Source organism: Onychostruthus taczanowskii, unplaced genomic scaffold (assembly GCF_017590055.1).
Source record: "Onychostruthus taczanowskii isolate IOZ18803 unplaced genomic scaffold, ASM1759005v1 scaffold353, whole genome shotgun sequence".
NCBI lineage: Eukaryota > Metazoa > Chordata > Aves > Passeriformes > Passeridae > Onychostruthus > Onychostruthus taczanowskii.
Genome location: NW_024500939.1, coordinates 10,594 through 32,933, shown reverse-complemented (window position 1 = coordinate 32,933; position 22,340 = coordinate 10,594). Strand labels below are relative to the sequence as shown.

At 67.4% G+C, this 22,340-nt stretch overlaps 2 protein-coding genes across 2 annotated transcripts; one reads left to right on the top strand and one right to left on the bottom strand.

Moving 5' to 3' along the window:
* Positions 1–1,739: 1,739 nt before the first annotated feature.
* Positions 1,740–14,593, bottom strand: DPYSL5 (dihydropyrimidinase like 5). The gene is made up of 13 exons (XM_041411361.1): positions 14,535–14,593; positions 10,502–10,766; positions 9,400–9,558; positions 8,634–8,813; positions 8,489–8,557; positions 8,279–8,323; positions 8,070–8,145; positions 6,741–6,897; positions 6,122–6,263; positions 5,778–5,920; positions 5,492–5,699; positions 3,598–3,769; positions 1,740–1,825 (listed from the first exon to the last, which is right to left on the bottom strand). Exons 2-13 carry the CDS (start codon positions 10,760–10,762, stop codon positions 1,740–1,742), a joined length of 1,698 nt encoding a protein of 565 aa, XP_041267295.1. The 5' UTR covers positions 10,763–10,766; positions 14,535–14,593.
* Positions 13,039–21,938, top strand: LOC121339532 (basic proline-rich protein-like). The gene is made up of 3 exons (XM_041411362.1): positions 13,039–14,408; positions 20,579–20,722; positions 21,461–21,938. The coding sequence occupies exons 1-3, from the start codon at positions 13,039–13,041 to the stop codon at positions 21,936–21,938; spliced, it is 1,992 nt and encodes a 663-aa protein (XP_041267296.1).
* The last annotated feature ends 402 nt before the right edge of the window (positions 21,939–22,340 follow it).

Genomic DNA, 22,340 nt, shown 5'->3' with positions numbered 1-22,340 from the left:
CGGCCCCGCCGGCAGCACGGGGCCGGGCCAGGGAGCCCCGCGGCCGGGGAGCCCCGCCGGGCCGGGGCCGGGGCGCTGGCGCCCGGTGCTCAGTTGGGGGACGCGTCCCCGGCTCTACCAGATGCCGCTCGACCGGCCCCCGGGGGGAGCGAGAATCCGGGCCGAGGCTCGTTTTGGAACGTGGTCATCGATCTGAGAACCTGCCGGACACACGGGCGGTCAGCAGGGCCGGGGGGCTGCGCACAGCCCCGTGACCCCCGGGCACCCCGGCACTGGGGGGCTCCGTGACCCCCGGGCACCCCGGCACTGCTGGCACTGGGGGGCTCCGTGACCCCCGGGCACCGCTGGGGCTGCACTGGGGGGCTCCGTGACCCCCGGGCACCGCTGGGGCTGCACTGGGGGGGCTCCGTGACCCCCCTGTCCCACCCCAGCTGTGCTGCATGTGGCACTGACCAGAACTGACCAGCACTGACCAATCCTGACCAGCGCTGACCAGAACTGACCAGCACTGACCAGCACTGACCAGAACTGAGCAATAATGACCGGCACTGACCAATACTGACCAGCACTGACCAATAATGACCGGCACTGACCAATACTGACCAGCACTGCCCAGAACTGACCAATACTGACCAGTGCTGACCAGCACTGACCAATACTGACTGGCATTGACCAGCACTGACCAGCACTGACCAATACTGACTGGCACTGACCAAAACTGACCAATACTGACCAGCACTGCCCAGAACTGACCAATACTGACCAGCAGTGACCAATACTGACCAGCACTGCCCAGAACTGCCCAGCACTGACCAGAACTGACCGGCACTGACCAGCACTGACCGGCACTGACCAATACTGACCAGCACTGACCAATACTAACCAGAACTGACCGGCAGTGACCAGCACTGACCAGCACTGCCCAGAACTGACCAATACTGACCAGCGCTGACCAGAGCTGACCAGCACTGACCAGCACTGACCAATACTGACCGGCACTGACCAGAACTGACCGGCAGTGACCAGCACTGACCAGCACTGCCCAGAACTGACCAGCACTGCCCAGAACTGACCAGAACTGCCCAGAACTGACCAGAACTGACCAATACTGACCAGCACTGACCAGCGCTGACCAGCGCCTCCCGCAGCCCTGCCTTGTGCCCGCGCTGACGCTCATGCCCCCCCGTGCCCACGCCGTGCCAGCGGAGCCCCCAGCCCCGCGCGGGGAGGGGGCTCCCGGCTGCAGCAGCGGCCCCGGTGTCCTGCCCGCACAGCCCCCCGGTGCCCCCGGCCGGCACAGCCCCCGGCCCGCCCCAGGAGCCCCCCCAGCGCAGCCACACGACGGACGGTGCCCGGAGGGGCGCGGGGCTGGGGGCACCCCCTGCTCTGCCACGGCCCTGCCCGGGACAGGGAGGGCTGAACCTGGGGTGGGGGGCGTGCAGGGGACACCGGAGGAGGGGGTGACAGGACAGCCCTAGGGGAGGGATGGCGGGACACCCTGCGGCGGCACTGCAGCACCCCGGGAGGTGGCGGGGACAACGGGGACACCCGGGGGGGGGACAAGCGCCCGGCTGGGGGCAGATGGCACCAGCGGGGGCTGCGGGCGAGCCCCGGGGCCGGCCCCGCGGCCCCGCCGGCAGCACGGGGCCGGGCCAGGGAGCCCCGCGGCCGGGGAGCCCCGCCGGGCCGGGGCCGGGGCGCTGGCGCCCGGTGCTCAGTTGGGGGACGCGTCCCCGGCTCTACCAGATGCCGCTCGACCGGCCCCCGGGGGGAGCGAGAATCCGGGCCGAGGCTCGTTTTGGAACGTGGTCATCGATCTGAGAACCTGCCGGACACACGGGTGGTCAGCAGGGCCGGGGGGCCGCGCACAGCCCCGTGACCCCCGGGCACCCCGGCACTGCTGGCACTGGGGGGCTCCGTGACCCCCGGGCACCCCGGCACTGGGGGGCTCCGTGACCCCCGGGCACCGCTGGGGCTGCACTGGGGGGCTCCGTGACCCCCGGGCACCGCTGGGGCTGCACTGGGGGGGCTCCGTGACCCCCCTGTCCCACCCCAGCTGTGCTGCATGTGGCACTGACCAGAACTGACCAGCACTGACCAATCCTGACCAGCGCTGACCAGAACTGACCAGCACTGACCAGCACTGACCAGAACTGAGCAATAATGACCGGCACTGACCAATACTGACCAGCACTGACCAATAATGACCGGCACTGACCAATACTGACCAGCACTGCCCAGAACTGACCAATACTGACCAGTGCTGACCAGCACTGACCAATACTGACTGGCATTGACCAGCACTGACCAGCACTGACCAATACTGACTGGCACTGACCAATACTGACCAGCACTGATCAGCACTGACCAGAACTGACCAGCACTGACCAGAACTGACCAGAACTGACCAGCACTGACCAATACTGACCAGCACTGACCAGCACTGACCAATACTGACCAGAGCTGACCAGCACTGACCAGAACTGACCAGAACTGACCAGAACTGAGCAATGGGGTTCACCTGAGCACAGCACTGACCAGCACTGACCGGCACTGACCAATACTGACCAGCACTGCCCAGAACTGCCCAGCACTGACCAGAACTGACCGGCACTGACCAGCACTGACCGGCACTGACCAATACTGACCAGCACTGACCAATACTAACCAGAACTGACCGGCAGTGACCAGCACTGACCAGCACTGCCCAGAACTGACCAATACTGACCAGCACTGCCCAGAACTGACCAATACTGACCAGCACTGCCCAGAACTGACCAATACTGACCAGCACTGCCCAGAACTGACCAGCACTGCCCAGAACTGACCGGCACTGACCAGAACTGACTGGCAGTGACCAGCACTGACCAGAACTGACCGGCAGTGACCAATACTGACCAGCGCTGCCCAGAACTGACCAGCACTGACCAGAACTGACCAGCACTGACCAATGCTGACCGGCACTGACCAGAACTGACCGGCAGTGACCAGCACTGACCAGCACTGCCCACAACTGACCAGCACTGCCCAGAACTGACCAGAACTGCCCAGAACTGACCAGAACTGACCAATACTGACCAGCACTGACCAGCGCTGACCAGCGCCTCCCGCAGCCCTGCCTTGTGCCCGCGCTGACGCTCATGCCCCCCCGTGCCCACGCCGTGCCAGCGGAGCCCCCAGCCCCGCGCGGGGAGGGGGCTCCCGGCTGCAGCAGCGGCCCCGGTGTCCTGCCCGCACAGCCCCCCGGTGCCCCCGGCCGGCACAGCCCCCGGCCCGCCCCAGGAGCCCCCCCAGCGCAGCCACACGACGGACGGTGCCCGGAGGGGCGCGGGGCTGGGGGCACCCCCTGCTCTGCCACGGCCCTGCCCGGGACAGGGAGGGCTGAACCTGGGGTGGGGGGCGTGCAGGGGACACCGGAGGAGGGGGTGACAGGACAGCCCTAGGGGAGGGATGGCGGGACACCCTGCGGCGGCACTGCAGCACCCCGGGAGGTGGCGGGGACAACGGGGACACCCGGGGGGGGGACAAGCGCCCGGCTGGGGGCAGATGGCACCAGCGGGGGCTGCGGGCGAGCCCCGGGGCCGGCCCCGCTCTTACCGGACAGGCTGAAGCTGGACTCGTGCAGGTCCCTCATGCCCCCGTGTCGCGTGGCCGGCCGGGTGGGCGTATCGGCCAGGGGCGTCCCCGTCTCTTTTTTCCCGGCATGCACAACCACGGCCACGTCCCCCAGGTACGGGGTGCGATCCACACCCCGCAGCTTCAGGGGGCGCTCGGAGGGGTGCTGGGCGGGCCGGGGGGCTCCCGGTGCAAAGCAGGAGCAGGGGATGGGGGAGGTGGGTGGCCCTGGCAGAGCAGCCCCTCGCCCCGTGCCCCCCGGCGGAGCCAAGCCGTGCCAAGCCATGCCAAGCCATGCCAAGCCCATGCGATGCCCGTGCCCCCCCCAGCCACCCAGAGCTCCCGACAAGCGCCCCAAGATCTTCCTGTGAGCTGCCCCCTTCCCTCGCAGCATCAGCAGCACGCTGTCCCCAGCGTGTCCCCCGCAGCGTGGGCACAGGGTGTCCCCAGTGACAGGGACTGCCAGAGCTGCTGGGTGCCAGCCACACGTGTCCCTGTCCCGGTGCCACCGGGAGGCCTCGGGAGAGCCAGCACAGGGCAGAGCCCGGGCAGGGCAGGGCATGGCGAGCCATGATGGCAGCACGTGCCCTGGAACTGCCATGGGCCACACACGTGCTGGGACAACTGTCCTCTTGCACTGCCAGGGCACGGTGACGGCACCGCTATGGTACAGCCATGGCACTGCTCTGGCACCGCTATGGCACAGCCATGGCACAGCCCTGGCACCAGGCGGGCACTGCCATGGCACCAGTCTGGCATGGGCACAGCCATGGCATGGCTCTGGCTCAGCCATGGCACTGCTCTGGCACCAGTCTGGCACAGCCAAGGCACAGCCATGGCACCAGTCTGGCACAGCAATGGCACTGCTCTGGCATGGCCACACACAGCCATGGCACCACTCTGGCACAGCCATGGCACTGCCATGACACCAGTCTGGCACAGCAATGGCACCACTCTGGCATGGCCATGGCACTAGTCTGGCACAGCCATGCACAGCTACGTGCTGGGACAACTGTCCTCTTGCACTGCCAGGGCACGGTGACGGCACCGCTATGGTACAGCCATGGCACTGCTCTGGCACCGCTATGGCACAGCCATGGCACAGCCCTGGCACCAGTCTGGCATGGGCACAGCCATGGCATGGCTCTGGCTCAGCCATGGCACTGCTCTGGCACCAGTCTGGCACAGCCAAGGCACAGCCATGGCACCAGTCTGGCATGGGCACAGCCATGACATGGCTCTGGCTCAGTCATGGCACTGCTCTGGCACTGCTCTGGCATGGCCACACACCGCCATGGCACAGTTCTGGCACAGCCGTGGCACAGCTCTGGCACAGCTCTGGCTCAGCCATGGCACTGCTCTGGCACCAGTCTGGCTCAGCCATGGCACTGCTCTGGCATGGCCACACACAGCCATGGCACAGCTCTGGCACAGCCATGGCACTGCCATGGCACCAGTCTGGCACAGCAATGGCACTGCTCTGGCTCAGCCATGGCACTGCTCTGGCATGGCCACACACAGCCGTGGCACCAGTCTGGCACGGGCACAGCCATGGCATGGCTCTGGCTCAGCCATGGCACTGCTCTGGCACTGCTGTGGCATGGCCACACACAGCCCTGGCACAGCTCTGGCACAGCCATGGCACAGTCGTGGCACCAGTCTGGCACGGGCACAGCCACGGCACAGCTCTGGCACGGCACGGCACGGCTCTGCACGGCACGGCACGGCTCTGGCACGGCACGGCACGGCACGGCTCTGGCACGGCACGGCTCTGGCACGGCACGGCTCTGGCACGGCACGGCTCTGGCACGGCATGGCACGGCACGGCTCTGGCACGGCACGGCACGGCTCTGGCACGGCCGTGGCTGCCCCGTACCTTCTCCCGCTGCACCAGTTTCTTGTAGGCGACGTCGGGGAAGGAGCGCAGCGGGCAGAACTTGCCGGTGCCCTCGGCGCACATGAAGACGCCGTTCTCGTAGACCACGCGCCCGCGGCTGATGGTCACCAGGGGCACCCCGTGGCACCGCATGTTCTCGTACAGGTTGATGTCCCCGCCCTGCACCTGGGTGCTGGCAGAGATGGTCCTGGGCAGGGGGACGGGGCCGTCAGCGGCCGCGGGGGGCACAGGGAGCCGGCCCCGGCCCCAGCAAGGCTGCACCTACTTGGTGGCCTCGGGGTCCCAGACCACGACGTCGGCGTCGGCCCCGGGGATGATCCGGCCCTTGCGGGGGTACAGGTTGTGGATCTTGGCGGCGTTGGAGCTGGTCACGGCCACGAAGCGGTTCTCATCCATCTTGCCCCCCACCTGCCGCCAGAAGGGGGTCAGGATGGGTGGGCTGTGGCGCTCCCTGTCACCCCCCAGTCCCCCAAAAATCCCAGATGAGCTGCGGGGTCAGGATTCCTGCCAGGCCAGCTCTGGAGCTCCTTGCCCTCGTGCCAGGGGGTGAACAAACACCCCGTGGGGTGTCCCGCTCCAGCTCCAGCCCCGTGCCCGGCGGTGCCATACCACGCCGCGCTCCCAGATGATGTTCATGCGGTCCTGCACCCCGCTGACACCGTGCGGGATCTTGGTGAAGTCCTCCTTGCCCATGGCCTTCTGCTTGGTGCTGAAGGGCCGGTGGTCCGAGGCCACGATGTTCAACGTGTCACTGTGGGGGCAGAGCGGGGAGGGGATGGCGCTGCCAGGGCTGCTCGGGGTGCCCAGGGAGCCCAGGACTCAGGGAATGGGGTACCCCTGCCATGGGGTGTCTGGGGAGCTCAGTGCCCAGGGAATGGGGCATCCAGGGAATGGGGTACCCACACCATGGGGCAGGGATGGGGTGCCCAGGGCAGGCAAGGGTGCCTGGCGCAGGGAGGGGTACCCGGGGCAGGGATGGGTGCCTGGGACAGGGAGGGGTGCCCGGGGCAGGGATGGGTGCCCGAGGTAGGGATGGGGTGCCCGGGGCAGGCAGGGGTGCCTGGGGCAGGCAGGGGTGCCCAGGGCAGGCAGGGGTGCCCGGGGCAGGCAGGGGTGCCCGGGGCAGGGATGGGTGCCTGGGGCAGGGAGGGGTGCCTGGGGCAGGGAGGGGTGCCTGGGGCAGGCAGGGGTGCCCGGGGCAGGCAGGGGTGCCCGGGGCAGCTCTCACTTGGCGAGCAGGCTCATGAGGTAGGCAGAGGTGTTGGTGTCCAGGCGCAGCGGCGGCACGGTGACGTAGGCGGCGGCGTGGAACCAGTCCTGGTGGTAGTAGTGCAGCCCGGTGAGCGTGGCGTGCGCCGTGGTGGTCTCCGCGTACACCACCTTCCCTGCGGGGGAGGCACGCGTGGGTGCGCTGCCCGTGTCTGAGCACCCGTGTGCCCAGCGGGCACGAGCCCGTGTCCCCTGTGTGCCCAGGTGTGTGCTGTGTGTGACCTGTGTGTGTCCTGGGTGTGCTCAGGTGTGTCCTGTGTGTGCTCCGGTGTGTGACCAGTGTGTGCCCTGTGTGTGTCCTGGGTGTGCTCAGGTGTGTCCTGTGTGTGCTCCGGTGTGTGACCAGTGTGTGCCCTGTGTGTGTCCTGGGTGTGCTCAGGTGTGTCCTGTGTGTGCTCCGGTGTGTGACCAGTGTGTGCCCTGTGTGTGTCCTGGGTGTGCTCAGGTGTGTCCTGTGTGTGCTCCGGTGTGTGACCAGTGTGTGCCCTGTGTGTGTCCTGGGTGTGCTCAGGTGTGTCCTGTGTGTGCTCCGGTGTGTGACCAGTGTGTGCCCTGTGTGTGTCCTGGGTGTGCTCAGGTGTGTCCTGTGTGTGCTCCGGTGTGTGACCAGTGTGTGCCCTGTGTGTGTCCTGGGTGTGCTCAGGTGTGTCCTGTGTGTGCTCCGGTGTGTGACCAGTGTGTGCCCTGTGTGTGTCCTGGGTGTGCTCAGGTGTGTCCTGTGTGTGCTCAGGGGGGTGACCCGTGTGTGTCCCCTGTGTGTCCCCTGTGCACGAGCAGAGCTGGTGCCCAGGTGTGCTCACCTGTGCTAGGGCACAGCCCCAGAGGTACACCCGAGTTCCTGTGCCCATGTGTCTGTCTGTGCCTGTGTCCGTGTGTCTGCCCATGCCCCTGTATCTGTCCGTGCTCATGTCTGTGTGTCTGTCCATGCCCATGCCCATGTGTCTGCCTGTGCCCATATCTGCCCATGTGTCTGTCCGTGCCCGTGTGTCTGTCCATGCCTGTGTGTCTGTCCATGCCCGTGTGTCTGTCCCTGCCCATGTCTGTGTGTCTGCCTATGCCCATATCTGTCTGTGTGTCTGTCCCTGTCTGTGTGTCTGTCCATGCCCCTGTATCTGTCCGTGCCCATGTCTGTGTGTCTGCCCGTGCCCATATCTGTCCGTGTGTCTGTCCGTGTGTCTCTCTGCATGCCCGCAGCTCCACGATCCGTGCCCAGCTCCCTGCCAGCCCCCGTGTGAGCCATGTCGCTGTGTGTCCCTGGTGGGGAGGGAGGTCCCCCCGTGTCCCCTACCCTGCATCTTGGCAGCAGCAATGACGTCCCCTGCGGACATGCTGGACACGTTCACCAGGTACACGGGGCAGTGGGTCTGCAGAGAGGGGGGCAGTGGCGCTGTCTGCATGGCACCCAGCCCCCTGGGGGGCTCCTGCCCCCCGAGAGAGCCGCGGGGACCCCCGCGGGACCGGCACGGCCACCCCCAGCCGTGCGCTCAGCACACTCACCCGGTTGGCGATGGTGATGACGCGGTGCGTGGCCTCAGCTTCCAGCTGCGGAGAGAGCCGGTGTGACACACGTGACACACAGCGGTGGCACCAGCGGGCGGGTGGGTGACACAAGGACGGGTGGTGGCAGCTCCTTGGACGTCCCGGACCGCGCCAGCCACACCCCAGGCCCGCTGCCGCGGCGACGCGGTGCCACCGGCCGTCACCTACCTCTTCAGGCCGGCTGATCTCGATGCCCTCTGGGCCCGTAATGCCCAGGTCCAGAGCTTCCTTGGCTCCCTGGGGAATTTGGGGGGGTCAGGGTGGAGGTCCTGACCCCAGCCGGGTGCCCCGCGCCCCCGTGCCCTGCCCTCACCTCGGCCACCAGCTCTCCGTTCTCGGCGTGGACGCGGGCGATGGCGCCGATGTCGCGGCAGGCGCGCAGGACCTGGTAGAGCTCGCTGTCCCGCAGCATGTACAGGTCCTTGTAGGTCATGAACATCTGGAAGGAGTTCACCCCCTTCTCCCGCACCAGCGTCTCCATCTCGGCCTTCACCTGCACCGGGAGCGGGGTCAGGGTGGGGCCTCACCCCCCGAGGGGCCCCGGCCACCCCCTGGGGACACGGGACGTGGATTTGTGGGTGACACGGCGAGCGACAGATGCTGGGGGGCAGCAGAAGGGATTTTCCTGCCCCCCGGGGGGTGCCCCTGCTCTGCTGGAAGGGGGTCAGGGTGGGGTCTCCCTGCAGCACAGCCGGGAGCCAGGTCTGATCCCACTGCAGCGGCTTTGAGGGGATTGCAGGGGCTGAGCGTGCCGTGGGATGGGGTCTGCTCACCAGCCCTGCTTGCCACCCCTGTGGGGGCCGTGCTGCGGGTCGGGGCCCCCCAGGCTGGGACCACCAGCCCTGGGCACCGTGCTCCCCTCCACGGAGTAGCAGCAGCGCCTTCCCTGCCCAGCGAGGGGCTCGGCCCCACAGGGACCCCTTGGCCCGGGGCACCCCTGAGCCCCTGCCCCGCTGAGCCCGGCTCAGGGCAGCTCAAAAGGCATCCTGGGGGCTCAGCCCACCCCCCGGGCGGCTAATGGGATCAGCGGGGCCGGGAATTAGCCCCGGCAGCTGCTCCCGGGGCCGCGCCAGACTCACCTTGGGCGCCCACCAGGTGATGCCCATGTGCAAGGCGTAGTCGCAGCACACCTTGGGGTCGGCCAGGCTGCGGCACTTCTCGTAGGCGTCCAGCAGCGACGTCTCCTTGTCGGGCAGGACGTGCCCGATGATCATCGTCGTGCCCCCCACCAGCGCTGCCTGGGCGGGGGGGGCACAGGGACCGCGGTGCGGGGGTCAGGGTCCATCCCCCGGCACCGCCCCTGCCCTGCCCTGCGCCAGGTGAGCTCCCGGCTGCTCCCGGGCCGGGGCGGCCACGCCCGGGCATTGCCCACAGCCATGCGGGGGTCCTGGGTGCGGGCAGGGACCCCTGCATCCCCCCCCCGCCCCACCGATGGCTGCCCCTCTGCACAGCACATCTGGGTGCACGGCACATCTGGAGAGCCCCATCCTGCCACCGCCGGGGCCCCCACTGCCCCCCCAGCCCAAACACTGGATTTGGGGTGCCGAGGGACCCCGCGGCCCCCCGGCACGGAGCCCCGAGTGGGCTGGGGCGGCGGGGAGCCCCCCTCCCCGGCAGCGTGGGCGGCAGTGCAGGCGCTGTGGCAGCGCCGCTGTCCCCGGCTCACCCCGCCCCGCTAATCCCCAAAGCTCCTTTGCCCATCGGCCCTCCCGGGAGGTGCCGGCGCGGTGCCACGAGGCGGGTGACAGTGACAGGGAGCGGGCCTGGCATGTGGCGCCCGTGGGCATGGCACAGCCCCCTGCCCAGGGACACCCTGGGGACAGCCTGGGGACAGGCACGGCCAGCGCTGGCCTGGCACAATGGCTGCTCTGTGTGGGTGCTGGGGACAGCGGGACAAGCTGCGGGGACAGTCCCGGCCCCTTGACACTCCCAGGCAGCAACACTCAGTACACAGTGCCACCGGGAGGTGCCCGAGCTGGCACAGGGTGCCACGGCCCCGGAGCGGGAGGAGGGCTGTCACAGCGAGGGGACGTGACAGATGGGGACACGGCGACAGGCGGTGCCACAATGGCACCGTGCTCCCGCGGAGCTGGTGCTGCTGGGGTGCCCGTGGGGCCGAGAGCTGCCTGCAGCAGCCCGTGCCCGCGGGGAGCCCCCGGGGCGGGGCAGGCCTCGGGGTACCTTGGTGCCGTGGTAGAAGTCATCGACGCAGGTGGCGTTCATGAAGGTCTGGTGGAAGTGGGTGCTGGTGTCGATGCCGCCCGGGATGACGAGCTTGCCGGTGGCGTCGATGACCTTGGCGCCGCCGGGGATCATCAGCTCGCGCCCCACTTGCTGGATGATGCCGTTCTCGATGTAGACGTCGGCCTCGAGGGTGCAGTCGTCGTTGACCACCTTGCCCCCCTTGATGAGGATCCGCATGGTGGCCGCGTTGGCCATCATGGTGCTGCGGGGCAGAGCGGCAGCGGGGTCACCACCGGGTGTCCCCCACGGGGGTCTCCGTGCTGCCCACCCTAGGGTGGGAGTGCCCGGTGCGGGCAGGGCTGAGCCCCGCAGCTGCGCATCCCGCACGGGCCACGGCCGTGGATTATCCCGGGAAATCCCTGCAGAGGAGGGGCTGGCACGGCGCTGGGGCTGCCTCCCTGCCCAGAGCCCCGCTCCGGGGACTCTGGGCTGCACCCTGACGGTGCCACCCCCTGCAGAACCTCAGCAGGGCTGCCAGAGCCCAGCCCTGCCACCCTGCGCTGCCAGCGCCACACGTGCCACGGGGACACGGCTGGGTGTCCCCGCGCCCAGGGCAGGCTGCACACATTGTCCCTGGGAGCAACCAGGACTGGCACGGACAGCACCAGGGCTGGCATCGCTCACTGGGGGCTCTGCCCACTGCCCCGTGAGGTGCCAGCTCTGCCAGAGACCCCCGCACTGCCTGAGCCCCCGCAGCGAGGGGCATCCCCAGACACCATCAATAAATCCTTTGGTGAAGGTCAAACGCCATCGACCCGTCAGAGCAGGGACAGCACGTGCCAGCTGTGCCCACCCGGGGGGCACGAGGTGGGCTGGGACCCCACCACAGCCCCCAGAGCAGAGACCTCACTGCAGTGACCCACAAAGAGACCCCTGCCTCTCTGTGCCCACTGCAGGGACCACCAGGGACCCACACGGGCAGCGTGGGGCACTCTGGCACCGCTGACACGATGCTGGCACCGGGCAGCGCTGTGGGAATGGCCCCTGGTGCCCACCCAGCCCCTGGGACAGGCCCGCTGGGGCCAGAACTGAGCCATGGCCAAAGCTGCTGCTGCTGGGGCAGCGACCTCGTGCCAGGGGGTGTCTGGTGCTGCCACGGCCCCACGGTGGCCTCAGGAGGGTGCTGGGACCGGGACAGGGCTCTGAAGGGACCGTCCTGAGCTGTGCCAGGGCTCTCCAGCGCCTGCTGGGCAGCGAATGGCTCCTTAGGCTGGCAGAGCCCTGGTGGCCGTGAGGCTGGGCCGGGCTCTGCCGGCAGCTGGGCATTCCCGGGCCACGGCCACCGCAGCTGCAGGGGTGGGGACAACACGGGGCGTTCCCGGGGACCACCTCTGTGCTGGGGGGGGGGCGGTAGCCCTTCGTGGGCCGGCTCCTGCCCCCGGGTGATCCCGGTGCCAGCTGGCGCCTTGTCCCGGTGCCCTCACCTCGGCACAGAGCAGCAGGAGCAGCTGCCGGGGTCCGGCAGGCGGCCCCCCCTCGGGAATGTCACCGGCATGCACAGCTGTGACACTGCTCAGGAGCCCCCCCAGGGGACCAGGGCGGGGTGGCAGTGACCTCGTGCAGCGTGCCAGGCCACTGTGGCACGCTGGGCACTGGCACCCAGCGGTGCGGTGCCCACAGCTGCCCCCAGCTCTGCCTCGGGCACGTGGGGAAGCTGCTGCCCCACGGGGGGGCTGTGCCAGGGGACACTTGGGCCCAGGGCTGCACTGTGGGGGACGAGGGGGGGTGACAGGAACAAGGGGACACCCCAGCCAAGGACCCTCTGAGTCCCCACACCCACATCAGGGACACGACACCGGGGCAGAGATCACCCTCGGTGGGGTGACAGCAGAGGGGACGAGCCGGTGCCCACAGTGCCACTGCAGGGCACGCTGGCCCTGCGAGCCCCCGGGACCCCAGAGCAGGGCTGGGCCGGGCAGGGGACGCAGGAGGGGGTGCGGGGGGGGGTGGCACGGAGCAGAGGGGGCGTGGGGGAGGCGGCACGCCGCATCCCGAGATGAAAGCGGGCTGTGCTGACGGATCTGGAGCACGGAGCACGCGGCTGCCAGCGGTGCCGCCTCACCGGGCACCGGGACAGCCCTGGCACGGGGGGCTGCCGTGGGTGGCACAGGGGGTGTGGGGCTGGCAAGGGGACCGGGCACGGCCGGGCCACAAGCGTGGGCTGCCCACCGTGCACAGAGAAGGGCTGGCAGCTGCCAGCCGCCCGAGGGAGCCACCCACGCTGCTGCCACCGCTGCCCTCGTGCCCTGCTCCAGGCACCTTCCCCACCACCAGCCACCCCTGGCACTGCCCGGCTGTCCCCCCGCCACCAGGCCCGTGCCCAGCACTGGATGCCCACAGCGGCCAGCCTGGCACACCAGTGCTCCCATTTCACCCTCACTGCCCCCAGTGCTCCCACCCAGTCCCCCCAGCTCGGACTGAGCATCCCCAGGGGCTCTGTCCCTCTGTCCCCCGGGCCGGGCCACAGTGCCAGCATGGCACCAGCCCGCGTTGCAGCGCGGTGGCACAGCCAGCCTCAGCCGGCGCTGGCCAGAGGCTCCTGCCAGACGTGGGCTCCGAGCAGGGCAGAAACGCCGCGTCAGCGCCGGGGGGGCACCGGCAGCACCCCGGGGACCCCCGCCCAGCCTCGCCGCAGCCCCGGCTCGGCCGGCTCGCCAGGCGGTGGCTCCGCTCGCCGGCACACAAAGCGGCGCGGCCGCTCGGGGGGCTCGCAGCCCCCCCAGCCCCGCCGGCTGCCGCGGCGGCCCCCGGCCGCGAGGACAGCTGTGACCCCGGCAGGACAAAGGGACCCCGGCCCCGGCGGGGCTGCCGGGGGCACCTGTTGGGGTCGGGGCGGCCGCCGGGCCCGGCCTTTGTGCCGGGGCTGCCGCATTGTGCGGCGCGCCGGGGCCGGGGGGCCCTCGCCGCCCCCCGCTTTTGTCTGCGCCGGCGAGACCCCGACACCCACCCTGCCCGACCCCACCCCGCCCGCGGGGGCTCCCCTTTGCCAGGCTGGCCTCGGTGACCGCCACTCCGGTGGCACCGACCCGCGACCGCCGCTTGTCCCCGGCCAGAGGCGGCGGCTGGGTGGGCACCGCGCTCCGCCCGAGGGATGCCCCGGCGGGGGGGTCACCTGGCACGGCCCCCGGCCCTGCCCCGCTCCGTTCCGGTCACGGCCGGGCTGGGGTCGCTGTCCCGCTGCCGGGGTCCCCCCGACCGCCACCGGCCAGGAGGAGCTGCGGTGTCACCGAGCCACCGCCCCGGGAAGGACCCGCGGGGGCCGCGGCCGGCGGGAGGAGGATGCTCCGTCAGAGCTGCCGCTGCCGAGCCGGGATGCTGCGGGCGGTCCTTGTCCCGGCGGGCACCTTGGCCCGGCCCGGCCCGGCCCGGCTCGGCACGGGCACTGCGCGGCCACGCCCGAGCGGGCGCGGGGCGCTGCGGAGGGTCCCGACGCGGGCTGCGGGGACTCGGGGGTCCCATCGCCGCTCCCAGGGCCCCGTCACCCCCGGAGCTGGCCCCCAGGTCACTGCGGCAGGAGGCCGGAGCGGCGGTCACCGACACCGGGCCGCTGCCAGCCGGGGGGGCCGGGCCGGGGGTCCCCGCCGGAGAACCGGGCCGGCCCCGGTGTGGGCCGGGCCCGGCGGGACCCCCGCCGCCCCTCGCCCCCCACGGCCCCGCCGCCCCGGGGTCCCGCTCCGCCGCGCCCCGCGCACCTGCTGCTCCGCTGCCCATCGCGACAGGGCGCCGACGAGGGAGCCGGGCCCGCTCGAGGAGGAGCAGCCGTGCCCGGCGTCACACCCTCCCGAGGCGAACCCCTCGCGCTGTCGCGACACCATCGCCTGTCGCGACAGGTGTGTCGCCATGGGTGGGCGGCGGCCGCGCTCAGCTTTTCTGCCCGGCCATAGCCCGCGAAGCGCCCCGGGCGGGGATGGCGGGGAGCTACCCTCCATCCCCGCCTGTCGACTCCCTCGGCCTGTCGAGACACACGCACCTGTCGCGATTGTCCAACCCGTCGCGATAACGAGCCAGGTCCGCAGGAGCGGGAAAGGAAAAGCCAAGAACGGTTCAGCCCAGCCCGGCCCAGCCCAGCCCAGCCCAGCCCAGCCCGGCCCGGCTCAGCCCAGCTCAACCCAGCCCAGCTCGGCCCGGCCCGGCCCGGTTCCGCTCGGCCCCGCCGGTACCTCCCGCTCCCGGTGCCGCTCCCGGTGCCGCTCCGGCCGCGATCGCCTCTCACCCGAACCTGCGCCGCGGGGGCGGGGCTTCGCTGCGCCTGGACCAATCACCGCCCGTTCTGGCCCCCGGGGGCGGGGCAGAGCCCCCAGCAGGGTGGGCTGCGCGCCCCCTGACTGACAGGCGGAGGGGGCGGGGCCAAGGCACGGGGCCCCGCCCCCCGCCACCTGCCCGCGCTGTTGCCGTGGTGACGGAGAGCGCGCGAGACCCCCGGTGACCCCTGGAGCCCCGGGACACCCCGGGACACCCCCGTGACACCCCCGGGACCCCCTGTGACATCCCCTGGACCCCCCGTGACACCCCCGTGACACCCCCGGGACCCCCTGTGACATCCCCTGAACCCCCCGTGACACCCCCGGGACATTCCTGGGAACCCCCAGTGACATCTCCTGGACATCCGCTGGACCCCCCGTGACACCCCCGTGACACCCCCGGGACCCCCTGTGACACCCCGTGACACCCCCGGGATACTCCTGGGAACCCCCCGTGACACCCCCCTGGACATCTCCTGGACCCCCCGTGACACCCCCGGGACATGTTTGGGACACCCCCGTGACACCCCCGGGACCCCCTGTGACACCCCCGGGACACCCCCGGGACACTCCTGGGAACCCCCCGTGACATCCCTGGGACATTCCCATGACACCCCCGGGACACCCCTGGGAACCCCTCGGGAAGCTGCCAGCCGCCCGNNNCAGCCCCTCGCCCCCTGCCCCTCCCTACCCAGTGGCCCCCCCGTGGCCACCCCGACACCCCCAGGGTGTCCCCCATCCCACGGCCCCCCGTGGCCCAGGGCACCCCGGTACCGGCACCAGGGCCCGGTAAAGCCCCGCAGCAGCCAGGAGCACCCAGCAGCGACCAGAAACAGCCAGAGGAGCCCAGTACAGCCCAGTATGGCCCAGTACAGCCCAGTATGGCCCAGTATGGCCCAGTACAGCCCAGCACAGTCCAGTATGGCCCAGTACAGCCCAGCACAGCCCAGCACAGCCCAGTATGGCCCAGTACAGCCCAGCACAGCCCAGTACAGCCCAGTACAGCCCAGTATGGCCCAGTATGGCCCAGTACAGCCCAGCACAGCCCAGCACAGCCCAGTATGGCCCAGTATGGCCCAGTAACATCCAGCACAGCCCAGTGCACCCAGCAGTGCCCAGCACAGCCCAGGATATCCCATCAGCTGCCAGCCCTGGACTGTCCTGGCGGCCCCAGGAGCTCCTGGCACAGCCCATCCCGGTGGCCTCAGTGACATGTGGTGACAGGACAGGGCGGAGCTGTCCCCATTCCTCCCCTGTGAGCAGCCTGGCACACTGGTGCCACCTGCAGTGACAGATGTGGCCCTTGGCCTGTGGGGCAGCAGAGGGACATGGGGCTGGCTCATGGAGCTGGGGGGACCTCCTGCTTCATCCCCATCCTAATGTCCACTTCCTGTCCTGTCCCATCCCATCCATCCCATCCCATCCCATCCCATAATCCCATCCCCTTACCCCATTCTCCCATCCCAGTTGTGCCCCCTGTCCTCGGGCACTGCCTGCTCTGCCAGCTCCTGCCCCGGGCACCCACGGAGCCCTTTGGTGTCTCTGGGGCTTGGCTGTGCCCCCATATCAGGGGCAGTGGGCACAAACGTTCGTTCTGTCTCTGCCAGGACCCCCAGGTCCTTCCAGAGCTGCCCCAGCCCCTGTCCCTGCCAGGGGCTCCTCCCTCCCCAGAGCAGCAGGTGGCATTTGTCCCTGTTGGTGGCATTTTGTCCCTGCCATGTCCCTGTTGGTGCCTCCTCCAGCTGGGCTGGGTCCTGCTCCAGCAGCGCTGCCCTTGGGCACGGGGACAGGTTTGGTGACCACAGGCACAGATCTGGGTTGGAAGGGACCTTAGAGTCCCCCCAGTGCCACCCCTGCCCTGGCAGGGACACTGCCACTGTCCCAGGGTGTCCCAGTGTCCAGCCTGGCCTTGGGCACTGCCAGGGATGCAGGGGCAGCCCCAGCTGTGCCAGGGCCTGCCCACCCTGCCAGGGAACAATTCCCAATTCCCAATCTCCCATCCAGCCCTGCCCTCTGGCAGTGGGAGCCATTCCCTGGCTCCTGTCCCTCCATCCTTGTCCCCAGTCCCTCTGCAGTTCTCCTGGAGCCCCTCCAGGCCCTGCCAGGGGCTCTGAGCTCTCCCTGGATCCTTCTCCTCTCCAGGTGAGCCCCCCCAGCTCTGCCAGCCTGGCTCCAGCCCTGCAGCAGCTCTGGGCTCTCCCAGCAGCTCCACGTGTGCTGATGTTTCTCTGCTAAGATCCAATTAGTGAGAGAAGCCTCTGCCTGAATTAATCTGCAAATGAGACCCTAGGCCGAAGTCAACAGCACGGATTTTACTTAACAATAAATGTGAGTTACACAATTCTCTTATTAATTAGTAGCCTACCTTCCATTGGTTAAACCTGTCCTTTGCTTCTTATGCTGATTAGCCCATGCTCAGTGCTGCTCTTTTGGATCTTTTCAGGTCTCTGGGCCACGGGTCAGTGGTGGCAATCTGCCCCTGCTGGGGCTGATCCAGCAGTTCCCCAGCTGCTTTTATCAGTTTCCTCCTCATCTCGGGCTTTCTGCCCGCTGCCCTCGTGGCTGGGGAGCTCTCCATGCCCACTCCCAGTGCCACATCCCTCCTCCCAGGACATTACTGAATTTATCTTCCTCACCCCCGGGCAGCAGCCCCAGTTTGTGATCCCAGTTCAGGTATCCACGGGAGGTTTGGGAGGCTGGGTGGTGGCCACAGCTGCCCGCAGCCCACAGCCTGGGCTGGTGTTTGTGCCTGTCCCTGCTCCCCACGCACCACCACAGGGGAAATGCTGTGCACACACGTTCAGCCAGGACGTGCCCACCAGACCTTGCCTCTTCCATGCCTGGATCCTTCCTGTCATGGACTGCTCCCTTCTGTGGCCCTGAGAGTGCAGCAGCTGTTTCCTAATTTCACTGCAAGCGTTTCTTGGCCTATCAGCTTCAGCCACACCACGCTGTAAATAACTTAAAACTAATAATCTAAAATTGCCCCTCATGGATCCTACACAATGCATCTTTCATAGTTCTGTTTCTCTAAAGTATCCGATCTTATTTACAGGTCCATCCTTTAAAATGATTATTTCTAGTAATTAATAAATTGATTATTTCTAGTTCAATTTCTCTCTCAACAACGTCTGTCTTATTCCACAACATCCCTAAGCCAACGTTTCTTATCCCAAATTTTACATACAAATACGCGCTATGTGAACCTTCTGCCAAACGTTGAACGTTTTCTATAAATCCATTTCCCACATCTGCTCCTGAATCCATCCATGCCCCAGCCCTTTTTGTGCTCTGTGAGGTTACCCTGCAGAGCCTGGCAGTGCCACCATCCCTGGCAGAGCGCAGGTCCCCAGGCTGTCACACCTGTCACACCTGTCACAGGTGTGCTGTGTGGTCACTGCTTGCCCACCCCGTGTCCACCCACCACCTGGACCCCGCTCCAGGCCCCAGCACCCTGGGGCTGGCACTGGGGGACCCCCAGGAGTCTGAGCTGGAGGGGAAACTGAGGCAGGAGCTGCACGGGGCAGAAATGGGGGTTCCCACACTGTTGGGGGCTCTGCACCCCCTGCCCAGAGCTGCACGAGCCGAGGCCTCAGTGCCCAAGAGTCAACCCAGAGCCCCTCACCTGGGACTGGGACCCCTGGGAGCCCATTACTCATTGGGAACACAATCACCTCAGGGCTGGGACCCCACTGCACTGGGACCCCCCACGCACCCACAGGGACCCCAGGGCTCTCCAGGGCTGCACAATCACCCCAATCCCACCTGCCAGGGCTCTCAAAGACTCCTCAATCACCCCAATCCCACCCCCTGCCTCTCCAGGGCTCCTCAATCCCCCCAATCCCCCCCCCTGCCTCTCCAGGGCTCCTCAATCCCCCCAATCCCCCCCCCTGCCTCTCCAGGGCTCCTCAATCCCCCCAATCCCCCCCCCTGCCTCTCCAGGGCTCCTCAATCACCCCAATCCCACCTGCCAGGGCTCTCCAGTGCCCTCCAGAGACTCCACAATCACCCCAGTCCCACCTCCTGCCAGGGTCCCACCAGGACTCCACCATCACCCCAATCCCAGCACCTGCCAGAGCCCCCCAGGGCTCCTCAATCAACCCAATCCCACCTCCTGCCAGGGCTCTCAAAGACTCCTCAATCACCCCAATCCCAGCACCTGCCAGAGCCCCCCAGGGCTCCACAATCCCCCCAGTCCCACCTCCTGCCAGGGTCCCCCCAGGACTCCACCATCCCCCCAATCCCAGCACCTGCCAGAGCCCCCCAGGGCTCCACAATCCCCCAATCCCCCCTCCTGCCAGGGCTCTCAAAGACCCCTCAATCTCCCCAATCCCAGCCCCTGCCTCTCCAGGGCTCCACCATCACCCCAATCCCAGCACCCCACCACCACCACCGCTGCTGCTGGGACCCCCCACACCCCGTGACTCCACCCCACCTTTGGATTTCAGCACCTGCACTGGGACCCCCCCAGACCCCCCCCAACCCCCCCCCCTGCCTCCCCAGGGCTCCACAATCCCCCAATCCCACCTCCTGCCTCTCCAGGGCTCCACCATCACCCCAATCCCACCTCCTGCCTCTCCAGGGCTCCACAATCACCCCAATCCCAGCGCCCCACCACCACCACTGCTGCTGCTGGGACCCCCCACACCCCGTGACTCCACCACACCTTTGGATTTCAGCACCTGCACTGGGACCCCCCCAGACCCCAAAGGCACCAGGAGCTGCCAGGACCCCGCTACCACCAGGACCCCTTCAGCACCTGGATCTCCCCACCCACCAGGACCCACCCCACGACAGACAAACCACACAGAGGCGATTTTTTTTTTTTTCCTCTCTTTTTTTTTTTCCCTTTTTTTTTTTTTTCCTTTTTTTTTTTTTTTTTTTGCACAAAACAGGACATTTATTCAAGTGTTCTCCAGCACAAGTACATTAGAAAGGAGCTCGTCTGTATTATACTCTTCTGGGCACCAAAGAAAAAGAAAAGGAGGATGGGATGGAAGCGGGACGGACAGACTTTCTACATCTGCTGCACGCATTGACCTTTATTAGTTCAGAACAGCTATGTCACGAGCAATACTCACACAGATACAACAGCGCCGGGCGCCCGCGGCACCTCCGGCCGTGAAATGCACAGTTCAGCGGCAATAAATAGAGAAGCGACCCTAAAAAAACAAACCAACAACAAAAAAAAAAACCAAAAAAAAAACCAGGGGCAACGAACCGAGAGAGAAGTAGAAAATAAACCAGGGGGGAGGGAAGGGGAGGGGAACAGCCGGGGCGGCCGCGGCGGCGCCGGGAATGCCAAATCAAAGGGAGGAAGGAGGGTACCAGCTCTACAGCGTATTCCTCGGGATGATGAGTACATGATTCCCACAAATAGTTAAGCGTCAGCTATTTCAATGTCTAGGCTAAAACACATGAAATCTCTCATTTAGTTTTCAAGTACAAAGTTAAAATGCCTTTTTCTTTTTTGTTTTTTTTTTTTAATAATAATATATAAGAGTAAAATAATAGTGCTCTTTGAAACTCCACTACGAGAAACAAAACAGTCATTGTCCAGACAGCAGACTTAATTTAACAATATATATTTTTAATAAAATGTTTTAGCACCGTGTTTGTCCCCACTCCCTCGGCGGATCTTAAGGAATTCAGGCCTTGCTGTGTTGTTTTTGAGTTTTCATCTAGGGCTGTGCAACAGAATTTTTCTGGTTGTTTTTTTTTTTAAAAAAAGACGTTTGAGTCGGGTACGTTAAAAACTGAACTCTTGCCCCAGGCATCCCCACGGTCCCCACCGCCGCCGGCACCTGTTCCCAGCAGGAACCTGCTTCCACCGGCACCGGCACCGGCACCGGCACCGGCGCCGGCAGGGCCGCGCCAACGCCGCGCCGCAGCACCCGCTGGGACCCGGCCCCCGAAGGTGCAGCGGGGCCCAAGGGGGTCCCAGCAAGCGCTGCAGGGCTGGGCCGAGCCGGGGGGTCCGCCGGGACCCCCGAACCCGGCCGCGCAGAACCCGACGGCGCCGCAGGATTGGGGCAGCACCGGCACCCGGAGCCGCAGGGTCAGCACCCGGAGCTGCAGGGCCGTGCAGGGTCAGCACCCAGTGCCACGGAGCCGTGCAGGACCAGCACCCAGCACCTCGAGGCCATGCAGGATCAGCACCCAGCGCCACGGAGCCATGCAGGACCTGCATTTGCCACGGTGAGGCCACGCAGGGCCTGCAATGAGCACTGCAGGGCCACGCAGCGCTTGCACCCAGGTCTGTGGGACTCTGCAGGACCCACGGGCAGCGCCGTGGATCCATGCAGGATCAGCACCCAGTGCCACGGAGCCATGCAGGACCTGCAGCAGTGCTGCAGGGCCGTGCAGGACCCGCAGTGCCCACCGTGCCCCACACACAGCACGCCCGGGGCCATGCCAGCCCCACACACAGGCTCGTGGGGCCATGGGGGCTCAGACAGCAGCAGGCAGGCAGGACCTGTGCCCGGTGCAGAGGTCCTGTGCCATCCTGTGCCATCCATCTGGCCCCGGGAGCGAGCAGGAGCCCAGAGCCCGGGACCAGCGCCCCCCTGCCTCGCCACCTTCACTCCCCGGCAAAGCCAGGCCCCGCGGTGCCCCCACCGCGGCCAGCTCAGCTCCCCGTGCCCCCCGCACCCAGAGGGGCCCCCAAGCCCCCAGTAGCACCAGGAGGGAGGGGAGGCGGGGGCCCTCGCCCCTCGCCGCCGTCGGTCCCGGCACCTCGGAGCGCGCGGCTCGCTGCCATTAGCCAGCACCCCGCAGCGAGCGCGGCCCCGGAGCCCGCGCCTTTCACAGTTAGAGAAGAGACAGCGACGGGCCCGGGCCCCCGGGAGCCTCCCCGCGCCCTAGCACCAGTCCCTGCCCCGCCGGGCACCGGGGCCGCACCGGGGCCCCGGAGCAGTAGCACCATCCACCGCACCGCCAGCACCTGCCCGCGCCGGGCCCGCCACACCGACCGAGGGCAGGACCCCCCCCCCACCGCCGCCGGGGCACCGGGGGACGCCCTGCCGGACGCCACGTACGCAGAAGAGCACCAGTACGCTGTGGGGTGGCGCCGGCGGGGCAGGGGGGCACCGCCGAGGCGCTTCCGTTCGGGACAGAAAAAGGTTATTGCATGACTCGGGATGGAGACGCTTCCGCCCGGCCGCCCCGGCCCTGCCGCTCGCTCGGAAAGGCCCGGCACGTAAGGCAACGTGGAAGCTGATGTCTCGACTCACCCCGCTGTGTAAAGCACCATTATGAAGTCAGGTTGTACAGTAGTAACAGTACCTTTTATATATATATATATCTATATCTCATATCTATCATATATATATAAACTGTAAACAAGAGGTAACAGCGGCTTCTAGGATCTGCTCTCTTCAAGGTTTCCGTGTGGTAGGCACCCAAAATACTGTAGAAAAGGTGTGTGTGTGTGGTGTGTGTGTCCCCGGCCTCCCCGCCGGGTTGGCTCCATGTCACCGGAGAGCGGTGCTGGTGGAACAGAGCGAGGCTCAGCCGCCGGGGCCGGGGCCGGGCGC

What these genes read in the sequence shown, in the direction of transcription:
- LOC121339532 (XM_041411362.1), top strand. Translation starts at nt 13,039, where the DNA reads ATGGCACCAGCCCGCGTTGCAGCGCGGTGGCACAGCCAGCCTCAGCCG. An exon ending in CGACAGGTGTGTCGCCATGG is followed by an intron (nt 14,409 to 20,578) that starts GTGGGCGGCGGC and finishes CTCTTGCCCCAG; the next exon opens with GCATCCCCACGGTCCCCACC. An exon ending in CTGGGACCCGGCCCCCGAAG is followed by an intron (nt 20,723 to 21,460) that starts GTGCAGCGGGGC and finishes CCCCGCACCCAG; the next exon opens with AGGGGCCCCCAAGCCCCCAG.
- DPYSL5 (XM_041411361.1), bottom strand. Translation starts at nt 10,762, where the DNA reads ATGATGGCCAACGCGGCCACCATGCGGATCCTCATCAAGGGGGGCAAG. An exon ending in TGGGACCCCGAGGCCACCAA is followed by an intron (nt 5,700 to 5,777) that starts GTAGGTGCAGCC and finishes CCCCCTGCCCAG; the next exon opens with GACCATCTCTGCCAGCACCC. An exon ending in GTCCAGCTTCAGCCTGTCCG is followed by an intron (nt 1,826 to 3,597) that starts GTAAGAGCGGGG and finishes TGTGTCCGGCAG; the next exon opens with GTTCTCAGATCGATGACCAC.